Genomic DNA, 12,500 nt, shown 5'->3' with positions numbered 1-12,500 from the left:
ATATGTACGTGTATATATGTGTGTATGTATATGTATGTATGTATTTATGTATGCATGTGTGTATGTGTGTATATATGTGTGCATGTGTGCCTATATGTAGGCATGTATGTATATGTATGTGTATGTACGTGTACATATGTGTATACGTGTATGTATATGTGTATGTGTGTGTGTGTACTGTATGTGCATATATATATATATATATATATATATATATATATGTGTGTGAATGTGTGTGTGTGTGTGTGTGTGTGTTTATGTATGTATATGTGAATGCTTATGTTTATGTACATGTTTGTATGCATCTATATATGCACGTATGTGTGTATTTATGTATGTACAAATGCCGAGTGAAAGTCATATTTACAAGCAGTACTTACCGGTGCCCATCGGGAGAGGTGTTAATTGAAATGATCAGTTTGAATGACGAGGCACATCTCGACTGTGCCGGTGGCCGGCGATCCATCTGCCCGCCAGTTTCGGATGACCTGGGCGGATCAGTTATCGACTGACGCCAGTATCACCGTCTCGTCCGTTGCGGACAGGAAGACCAGTCTTTGCCACTAATGACTCTGTCACATGTGACCTGCTCGCCCTCTAATTAATCGAACGTGCAAGCGCCACCCGACTAATAGACCGAGTCGACCAAGAAAACGAACACAACACAGGTAGAGGGGCATATTGACTTACGCTGGACCCAAAGGGTAAAATGACTATTGTTAGTGTTGTTGTTATTATCGAGTGTCTCTGTGTTCGTGGTTGTGTGTTGAATAACTAGATATGGCTGATGTTATGTCCTTGTTTTGTGTTCCTGTTTCTCGCTCTTTCCTTTTGGTCGGATAGAAATGATAACCCTTGGGAAAGGAATTGGTGTGTGAAATAGACAAAAGGGGAAGGGAATGTAAGTATAAGATGAAAAAAAGGGAATAGAATTAAGGCAGGGAGCTTGAAGGATAAACGGAGAATAATGCTAAAAAAAAATTTGATGTCCACGTAACCACCCTTTCCCTTAGTCCCTTGTTCTTTAGATGTCCTGATAACACGTTACTAAGCCCGTTTCACAAGTAGTTTACACAACGTATAACATGACTATTCTACCCAGCATTCCCCTCTCCCCCTACCCCTCTCCCCCTCTCCCCCTCTCCCTCCCCCTCCCCCTCCTCCTCTCCCCCTCCCCTCTCCCCCTTTTCTTACCACCTTTCACCATGGGATACCTCACACCTGACTAAAATCGCTTGACATTAGCTATGATGTGCCCTCGGGAAAAAAAAAAAAAAAAAAAAAAAACAAGCTTGGCGATCGCCATAACAAAATATGTAAAATATGCTAGTCATGGCAGTGGATGGTATTATACTCCCATCTTCAAATACTCGCCACCTCAAACAACCATCTGCCAACATCAGGGGCCAACCATCTTCTCTGTGCAACAACCAGCCAACCGTTCATCCCACACGCCAAACTCCTGCCATCCATTCATCCGCTGTAACACACAACCTTCATAGAAATATTACAATGGTGATACTAATAACAATGATTGATGATTCAGTTTTACGTTATGGACTTGCTACTTCAGGGACCAGAGGGTGATGCCCTTCCTAACCTCTACGCCTTGACCAGGATTCGAACCTACGTGTTCCACCTCCATAGTGGTTGTCAGTCGAGCGCTATACCGCTGGACAACATCGGCCTCTTGATTAAAAAAAAAAAAAAAAAAAAAAAAAATATATATATATATATATATATATTTTTTTCATTGTCTTGTTTATTATATTATTGTTTATATATATAGAGCCGTCTTTCAGCACACCTCTCTGTATCTTTGCTAATTGGCTGAAGTTATTTTTGTCTTTTGTAAAAGAGAGCTCGCTGGTTGAGCGGGTTAGGGCGTCGTTACTTGCGGCGAAGGTTAAGGGGATGGCGGTTTGAATTCACCCACCGGCGAAGTTGAACTAAGGGCATTGTTCTTTAAATTCCAAGCTACCAAGTCCTCTGTGAGGGGCACCGTCCTGGCCTTGCGATAGGGGGATTTTGTGACGTTAAACAACTTTTAAAAGGAAATATACTCCACTACGGCGACTGTAGTGAAAGTGCCATGACAAAGGTTCTTTGGTCAATGATGCTCATTTCATATACGTGGAGTAAGTCGAAATTTAGATTTTACTCGGATATATATTGTCAGGTACCTCTACACCGCTCAGGTCTTGCTGAACCTTTACTCGCCAAGACATTACCACCGAAGTCCGTTGCTGGTTATCGTAACGTGATGTTTCCTTCTCTTTCCAGTGCTCGTGCTCGAGAGCGAGGCCGACGTCTTGGTCCTCCAACACCAGTGCCACGTGACTCAGTCCCTGCCGTCGAAGTCTCCATTCACAGCGCCATGCGACCTGCAGTAGACAGAAGCTTCATCTACCTCCCGCATCCTGTCAAGGTCTCCACTTCCGATCCTCGCCAGCCCTCCTCCTGACCTGTGTACCTTCCCCCTCACCCCGCCCAGCTCCCGAGGTACTGCGACAGTAGGTGCTGCATCTCCGGGAGGAGGCTTAAGTGCTGTCGGGGGTCACCCCCGTAGGGCGCGGCGGCGTGTCCAGCTGCGCCCCGAGGTCAGTTTCTCCTGATGGGGAGCGGCCCGAGCTCTGTGAGGCGGGTTGTCTAAGGTAGAATCCTGCTGGGGGAGGAAGAACAGGGGTGTTGGGTTCCTTGTCCCTCGAAGGGTTGAACGAAAATAAGAAGAAATGGAAGATCTATCAGTACGATCGAAATAATAATAAAAAAGTGAAAATAGTTTGTGTTACTCCGTCTGTGAAAAGTGTTTGGTGTCGTGAAGCGAGCAAGTGTCTTGGTCACAACGCTTTCCTCCAAGTCTCAAGAAGATACGGATGAGTGTCGTTCAAGACCCCGAAGTACGTAAAATATAGATATATGTATACACGTAGATATACATATATGTGCATATAGATATATAGTTTCATTTAAAAATGTCTCATTCGCAGTGTAACGGATACCATTGAGTCTAGAAAAAATATAGAAAACTTAAAAGCTTATGAAATATCTAATCAGCTTGAACACGCCAAAAGCCTCTGCAGAAAGAGCTTATGACCTGTGAAATCAGAAAGACTGCCGTCAGGAGAATCGGCTGGCCAGGCTCCAAGAGGGAAGCTTGGGCGTAAGGCCCATCGCCGACGCCGCCGCCACCCACGCCCTCAGGGTGAAAAGAAAATGAGCAGAAACGGCGAGAAGAGGTCCTGCAGATCGGAAGGAGCCAAACTCAAGGTCGGCAACGTTGACGAAAACATAAAGGTAAGACGTCGAGGCAACCTTTTACTTTTCGTTCAAAACTCTCTCTCTGTTTGTTTCAATCTCTGTCTATGTATGTCTGTTTCTGTCTGTTTGGCTGTCTGTCTGTCTGCCTGCCTTTCTGTCTTTCAATGTATTTGTATATCTACTTGTCTTTTTCTTATGGCTGGATTTGTGAATATATAGAAAGTGTATCGTAACATTTACAAACATGTATGGTCTTGTATTTTTCTCAATGTATGGTAGGTATTAGCTACCAAGAGTAATCTATTTGTACATGAGCAGGATAAAACATGTTGACGTGTTTCAAAAGGCGAAATAAAGGAGAAATTGTAACAGTTACAGCACGCAATGAATGTGTTAGCTCTCCATATTTGTTCAACATGGGAGTAGAGCTAGAAATGAAGGATTAAATTATTAAATAAGTGAAATAAAGGATGATAGAAAGGAAATTATGAAAGTTTCTACTTGCTAAGGCTACTTAATTGGTTGTTGATAGGAAATGTATATTAAAGACTGTTTTCATAGTTTGGAGAAAAAAATTATATATATATATATATAGATATATGTGTGTGTATATATATATATATATATATATATATATATATATATATATATATATATATATATATATATATATATATATAGTATCAGAACAGAAGGATGGCCATTTACACAGGTGCAAATCCTGACTAGTATAATCGCAAATGAAAATTAGATGTGGAGATTTAGCCAAATGATGTGAGAAGTTAACTGTGGGACAGAAAAAGGAAAGGTGTTATTGTGGACGATTTCGATGCACGGAGGCTCAGGGCGATGTCACGACAAGAATTCCTCCCCGGTTGCTGAGATGCAGAGGAAAGAATTGATGGGTTTCACAATCGATCAGTTCGATAAGGAATCGTTTCCGGGTTGGACGGGCGAAAGGGTGGGGGAGGGAGGGGGAGAGGGCTTGTCATTTCTAATCGCAAAGTTTTGCCTAATTTTTGATGCCTCAGATATGAATAATGAAAATGTGTTGAATATCATTTTTGAAAACAGTACAAAGTTATCGAGACAGAACGGGCTTCAACTACTCTGGACTAGAATAAGTTACCTGAAGATAACGAGCGTATTCGATACAGATCAAAGATTTACGATTCACTTTCATAAAAAGAAAATTACTGTAAGTGTTAAGTTGTACTTACCCACGTTTTTCATCCAGTATCATTATAGACCAAAGGATTCTGATCAAACATATCTGATTTTCTTTCGTGCGTGATTAAGTTTAACGTCGCGAAATCCCTTATCAGGAGGCTAGGACCGTGCCCCTTACAGAGGACTTTGTCGCGTGGAATTGAATAAACTATGCCCTTGGTCCAACTCGCTGGCGGCAAAGGTTCGAACTGCCGTAGCCTCGACCTCCGCCGCGGAGGGATGATTGCAAAAGCGAAGGTATTTTAGGGAAAAGCTGAGTGGCGACTTCGAGAGCAAGAGGGTCGAAGTGGACGATGAGTAGCAGTACAGTTCGAAGACTGAGGTGGTTAGGGGAGTTACTATCGGGCTTCCTGAACACTCCTTACGACCTTAACCAGATTATCATTATTTCCAGAAGTGATAGATCTCTCTATGGGCTCTTGAAACATTCTATCATCTTAACAACTTCAGTACGAATCAAATTCTCCCGTGCAGAATCGGCTGCCATATGTACGATGCATCACACTAGTTGCATTATAAGATATAAGGTCACTGCTGTATTACTCGTTTTCTTATACTCTGAGTAATAATAAACACAGAAAACGTGAGCAAGCCAGTTTACAGAATCTGGGGGTAACTCGTGTATAACTACAAATATATGTGTATATACAGTATATATATATACAGTATATATAATTAAAACGCCGACGCTGGCATCCCCGTGTACCCATTTGCGCCTCATGACGCCTACGTAGGCGTCATTGTACCAAAGAGATTAACGTCTACAGGGTGTTCAAGAATGCACGAATATCTTTGTTTATTCATGCACATGTATTGGTATAAAATTGTTCTTGCGGTTTAGGGGTTGGGTATATGTAACTTCGGTATACATAATACTGTATATACTTGCTTTACTGTCTTCACTCTGATTAGCTATTTGATGTGAGTACTGATGCCTCGTACACTTCATGTATAAATTAATTTTTTTTTTTAATTGTAACACCAAACTTTAAAGCAAAAAAGCCCTCACAATGTCGAACATGCTATGGAATGAAATCAATTACTTAGATAACATGAGGTCATGCATATAGGACCATATTGTGTTTACTAGATAATATTAGATGATATATACATCGAGTCATACCCCACAATTAGTGTTATGTCTCTTTTTGTCATTCTTATTCAGTGCATACAAGGTTCCTACGTCATGTCGCTGTGTGATCAGATTACATTTTGTTTTCTGCCAAGTTATGACATGCCAAATTAGAGAGAAGTGACTAGTGGGGTTCCACAGGGATCGGTGCTGGTACCAGTGATGTTCTCGGTCTACGTTAATGAGATGGTGGCTTGGATAAATAATTACACCAACCTGTTTACTGGTAATGCCAAGAACATGAGTAGAATATGAGATAGATTGTAAGGAGTTTATTTTTTAGGTGTTTATTTCTAGGGCCCTACTCCACTGTTGTCGTAGCGCTTTGTCGTTACGGGAAGATCTAGATATAAATGTATCATAAATAACAGTCCACTGTTCCCTATAAATGCATAAATGGAGCCAGCACGGAAAACTTTAGTCAAATAAAAGAATGCAAAATTTTGAAGATGGAAAAAGTGAGAAAATGCTATTACTCAATCATAAAATGTAAAATGAAAGTTACCCAAGCAGAGGAATAAAAGGAACGAGGGATTTTGGTCATGAAAACACGTCAAGAATATTACAAAAGAGACTTGCATATAACAAATTGCAAAGGCTAACAAATACAAAAGTGACATTGCACTTCATATATGAAGACGAAATAATAATAAAAGAATCGAAAACCTGATTTGCCCCAGACTGGTGTGTGTTGTATTGTTGTGGTCCCTATAAAATAGATAGATAAATATACAAGGATCAGATAGCGGCAACCAAAATGGTTCTCACCCTAGATGACTAAGCACACGACGAAAGACTAGTTTGAAATTGCAAACATTAGAAGAAGATGTGAAGATATGACAGCTATATTCAGATCTATGAATCTGAATGAGGATGACCAACAAGAAAAAAAATCTAGCATAGGACAGAAGAACAACTAGAGGACATGGGAAGAGACTGAAATAAGGTAATGTGTTTTTAAGGATATGAAGAAATACAGAATTTATGCATTCAGATACACTGACTCGTGGAACAACATAGAAGAAGAATACAGGGAACATAAGCGTATCTAAAATCAAATTTGACCAATAGAGGTACAAAGACAGTACCCCCACGAACCTTAATCTTGTATACGAGTACAAAGAAGTAAATACAATTAGGTAAATGCGCGCACGTTTCTTACCATCGTAATCCTCTTTCAGTCGTACTTGTGGTACTTACTCAAAGGTGAGGACTACACTGGTTTGAGGTTAGTCATTGTTTTGTCTCTAAGACGCCCCCATAGACCTGTCTCCCCGTCTCTGTGCGCCAAATCTTTTGACCCAATTAATGACATCCCTAGTTCCAGTTTCGTTTGTATGGCATCTCAAAAAAACCCTCTCAGACGCTTCTTCGATGGTCCTACCAGAACAAGTTTCTTAGTTGGCTTCTTTTCTCTACTTTTCTGTGTGTAATCCATCACATTGTGCATCTGGTGCTCACGGTGTTTTCCTAGGATTATTTTAGGTAGTATGCATTCCGACATTTTTTTTTTTTTTTTTTTTTTTTTTTTTGTCGACTTAGATGGTATTGGGCAAAAAAAACCATGAATACGGGTTCCTATTTTTTCTTTACACCTTTTCAAACTTATGAACACAGTGCCTTACTTCTCGGAACATAGTCCAAGTTCATGAACACCATTATCTTCTTCTCAGAGTCTTGTTTAAATTCATATCATAGAATTCTGTTCAACTGAAGGATGAGCTGTTCATCTGGAGAAAGAACTCTGTATAAAGAGGGAGTCTCGGCCGTTGGAGGTCCCAGATGGTCACCAAGCCCTCTCATAGACTTCTCTGAAAAGTAAAGGCATTTTCACACTGAGTAATCCCCCCCTCACCCCCCTCTGTTGGAGCATATTTTTAGCCCGTAACTTTTGGGAAAGAATCTGATATCGTGGAGGAAAATTTTCCTCCAGCATATCAAATGCCATCCAATGTAAATTGTCGAGAAAACAAAATAGTTTGCCATAGCGGTTTTACGGAGGAAAAGGTTCTAGAGGTGAGTAGTACCGCTGATTAACTCGAGGTTGGAGGAAAAATAGCCCAGTGTGATAACGCTTTAATATTGGGATCTATTTGTGTGTGACAGTTTCTGTCTCACTGGCCAGTAAGAGGAGGTGAGCAGTTGTCAGTTTTCATTACGCGACGACCTGTTCGGGGAAAATCCCGAAAGTTTTTGAAAGGAGGAGAAGCAATGGACTCAGTCCGGAGACTAAGTACCGGCCCCTCGAGGCCATATTCCTGTGTTGGAGGTGAGGGTGTTGATGGACTTTGGACGCTTCAACGTCCGTTCTGCAGAGCCAGTGGATGAAAACGTTTCTCATGGGTCCCATGGGCTTAGAAAACGGACATTGTATTTGTATTTAGACTGTTGTTGATGAGTTTTGTGTCGTTTTTCAAAGGGGAAGGTTGTCTTTGTTGCACAACAGGGAGCAACTGTGAAGAGGTCAAGACTGACGTCACACGAAGCCACAAACAGACGTGGCAGGAACCTTTGGTTCTACGTAGCTGATTCTGGTAAATGTGAACTTGTGAAGGTCGGAAGGTGTTTTTACACGTGCATGCGTGTACACACACACACACACACACACACACACACACACACACACACACACACACACACACACACACACACACACACACACACACACACACAAATGTGAATATACACACACACACACACACACACACACACACACACACACACACACACACACACACACACACACACACACACACACACACACACACACACACGAACACACTAGTTATTTTGTTATGTTTTTGCGTTTCAATTTGTCTCTCTTCCTTAATCTGGGATGAACATTGTCTTCAAGTGGCAAGACGTGTATGTGTGTATGCATGCAAGTATGTACATATGTAGCCTATGTATGAATGTATCCATGCATGCAAGTATGTATGTGTTTATGTATGTGTGTGTGTGTGTGTGTGTGTATGTGTGTGTGTGTGTGTGTGTGTGTGTGTGTGTGTGTGTGTGTGTGTGTGTGTGTGTGTGTGTGTGTGTGCGCGCGCACAGCATACCAACTCCATCCCGACGCTGACAGAAAAACGGGTGACGTTGTGGGTTTATGTTGCAGTTCGCTTACCGCGCGTTCGTAAGTGCACAAAAACAGCCGTGTCCGTAAGTGTTTGTGTGTACATGACGCACACAAACACACGAACACACAGACATGTAAACGCAAATGCATATATATCTATATGTGTATACATGCATGTATGTATACATGTAGATATGCTTGTGTATATATGTATTCATAACATACATATTCTTACATGTGTATTCATGTATGAAATATATAAATGTATATATGTGTAAATATGTATGTATATGTATGTACACTGAGTGTGGTGTCTTCTGTATACGCGTTCGCCTTTGCATGTATGACGTAATTGTGTGGTTTATTTCGAGCTTCCTTAAGCGAACAGGGACTTTGTTCATATATGGACACAATAGTTACATGACTAGAAAACCAGAGCTTGCATAAAGAGGAGAGAGTTCCACATCAAAAAGATAAATATCTGAAAAAACGTCAGTTTTGGCACCATGGCATTTGGATCGGTATGTGACTTGACGTTCTGCCCGTGTGATATGACCGGAATCGGTGTTTGATCAGCAAAGCATGAAACGTCCATTCGGTCAATATGAAAATATGACCTCTGAGAGAAATAAACAGTTCCTCGTTTGACGGCTTCTCAGCTCTGCGGCGTGGTTATGACGGTGCTTATAAGAGGAATATATTAGGTCGATAACAAGCATATGACATGTTTATGTACTCGTAAGATATTGCCATTAGACTACCCTGACTGTCACGTGTTTTTTTAACAGGCTTGACTTGATTAAAAAGATTTGTTTATTATCATTTATCATAATTAGATTTTTATTTTTTACGTAACCTTGGCGACGGAATTGGAGATCTCTAAGAATCCAGTTAAGTTGCCTAACTCGTGAATTTTGTTTTGGTCAGTGTATGACAATGTGAAGGGTGTCGGGAATGAAGGAACCTCGATTAAACCCATAGATTCTTTTGACGTTATTATTATTGTTATTATTATTATCATTGTTATCATTATTATTATTACTGTTACTGTTGTTTTTGTTATCAGATTTATTGTTTTTATTATTCTTATCACTGTACTCGTTTGATCCTGGTGCTTCATCAGCATTATTATCATTATCATTATCATTATCATTATCATTATCATCATTATTTTTCTCTCTGTGAAGTAGTCACATCGATGTTTCCTTTATTTCATTTCTACTTAATCTCTCCACAGTATGTATACATGCTTATTTCATAAAAGACGATAATGAAAAGAGAATTAAATTTTGAGAACTTCATTTATAATCTTTTTTTTGTATTAGTTTCCTGGGCAGACAGCTGAAAGGTGAAATACCTTTAGGCTGATTATCTTAATTTGCCAGAAACCCACCGGTGACCAAATCCATTGTATTCATAATTACAAATACCAAAAGGGCTTTTTTTCTTCCTTCTGAGAAAGGTGGCCAGCCAAAGCATGCAATCACACTTTGCCTATCCAATATCCATGTTATTTTATTTATTCATTTTTTTTCTATCTTTTTTATTTGTTCATTTTTTAATTTTTTTTTTTCATTTTTTATAGCCTATTTACATGTCAGACAGTGTCGGAAGATGCAACAGTAAAGGGGTAGCGGGGAGGGCAAGGGGGAGAACCAGAAAAAGGAGGCCAAGAGGAAATTACAAATGAAATACATAGACACATGCACACAGACATACATACATATGTACACACTACATAAATGTATATATATATATGCGTACATACATAAATACACACGTACTTAGGTATTTTTACCCTTTATAAGTTGGATGGCAGAGTCAAAACCTGCACCCACTCCACACCCATCCTACACTCATCTAAAATCCATTCATCACCTCTCCCATCTTAGCAAAAAAAAAAAAAAAAAAGTAAAATCGAAATACGAAAGGAGATAAGGTGAAGGGAGAAGGGAATGGAAGAGTGGGAGGGACACAAAAAATGTAAAGGAGAGAGGGATAAGTTTGGAAGAGGATGGAGAGGAGGAGGAGGAGGAGGAGGAAGAAGAGGAGGAGGAGGAGGAGGAGCAGGAGGGAAGGAGACAATGGGAGCTATAGTTAGAGGCTTTGAAGGAGGAGTGAAAGAGGAAATGCAGCATATGGACAAAGAATTCTGGGAACAGGAAAATGAAGAGGATAGGCAAAGAGGGGAACGTAAGAAGGAGAGGAGGGAGAAGGAAACGGGATACTGTATTCGATGCCAATTATGCTGCATATATGTGAACACATGTACAGAACTACTACTCGTGTGCGTATGCATGTACAGGCAGGGATTGTTTTGTATGCATGTGCTCTCGTTCTTGTTTGCACAGTTGCAGCTTGATCTAGGTGTTCTTTAATGGGCTGCTTATACACGAGACGTTCCATGCACATGATCCATGAACTATCATTCTTTATGCAATCTGTTGATCTGAAATCATACTCGCAACTTCGCCTGCCAATTCAACCTGCTTGTCCAGTATTCTATCTCTCTGTATCTATTCATCGTTATTTTTTCTATATAGTATGACCGTAACTCCTTTTTCTTCCACCATTAATCTTTGTTTTCCATTTTTTTTTCTAACAACCCATGTAGTCCTGGAACCTCATTTGTAGTTTCTTTTTGTATCCTTTCTGAACTAAATCCATCTTGTATGGCCACCGTTCTAGAGATGTACATTATTTTCAAGATCATCCACAAGGTACTAGGCCTACCTGGCGTATCCTATCTCAACCAATCTCCGCCCATGTGTTGGGGAACAACTCGTATGTTTGTTTACTAAACATAAGATCTTCTTACTACACCGGTTCTGTAGTCCTCAGGCCGTGAGTATGGGTGCGTTCGTGTGCGCAAGTCATTGTTTTCATATATACATGAACCAAAAGGATTTTTTCTCTCTTATGAGAAAGGGGGACAGCCAAATCATGCAGTCACATTTTACCCATCCAATATCCATTTTATTTCCTATTTATTTATTTTCTTTTTATCTTAGCTCCTTGTGGATGAAGGACCATTTCTCCGTCCTACCCACTGCTTGGGTCAGAAGCAATGCAGCTAGGCGCAGCAGGGCTTGACAATCAGTGTTGGTTAATCCCGAACGTTCTATTACATTGCGACCCATCCCCTTCGTCCACTCACAAGTAATACAGAGAAGACACGAGGAGAAATCACTTTGAGCCAAGACAATTTCTCATCCATGCGTAACCACTCTTCATTCACACCTATCTCTTACTCTCTCCCTCCTCTGCTCAACAGACATTCACCTTTTATCTAAGGTCCCCTTCACCTCATCCACCCATCCCTTCCTCGGTCTTTCCCTCAAGTTCATCCCATCCACCTCTGCCCTGTACATTTTTTGCCAGTGATCACTCATTTTTCATGTACCCAAACCTTCCTAGTATTCTTTGATCAACCCTATCTACCAGCTCTATTTCCACCCACGCTCTTCGCCACACCTCCTCATTTCTCACTCTAACAATCCTCACAACTCCCATCATACTTCGTGAACACTTCACTACAAACACGTTTAGATTCCTCCTTTGTAGCTCGCTTAAATTCCAAGTTTATGGCCCATACTTGTGGGAAATTTGCATATAGTATATGGCTGATCTTATGCACACATCAGGTAGTTTGTGCGTTATGAAATATGAGCTAAATGCGTAAAACAACATCTGGACTAGTCATGGGGGACCCTTTTCGTGAGATTAGGTTAGAGCTGCACAAATTGTGAATCAGAATGAGGAAAATAGTCCTGTTTATCTCATAGACGAGGTCCCAGTTCT

At 40.6% G+C, this 12,500-nt stretch overlaps 1 protein-coding gene across 1 annotated transcript in view; it reads left to right on the top strand.

Annotated features, from left to right (window-relative positions):
* The window catches only part of LOC143026271 (uncharacterized), a 351,958-nt gene that overhangs the window by 42,573 nt on the left and 296,885 nt on the right, over positions 1–12,500 (top strand). Inside the window, exon 2 of the mRNA XM_076186374.1 lies at positions 2,284–3,297. Within this exon, the coding sequence (XP_076042489.1) occupies positions 3,217–3,297 (81 nt within the window). The 5' untranslated portion in view covers positions 2,284–3,216. The remainder of the gene's footprint in view (positions 1–2,283; positions 3,298–12,500) is intronic.

This window comes from Oratosquilla oratoria, chromosome 6 (genome assembly GCF_046742065.1).
Source record: "Oratosquilla oratoria isolate Oo_2021 chromosome 6, ASM4674206v1, whole genome shotgun sequence".
In the NCBI taxonomy this organism is placed as follows: Eukaryota; Metazoa; Arthropoda; class Malacostraca; order Stomatopoda; family Squillidae; genus Oratosquilla; species Oratosquilla oratoria.
Note: the sequence above shows the minus strand (reverse complement) of the source record. Positions and strands in the feature narration are given on the sequence as shown.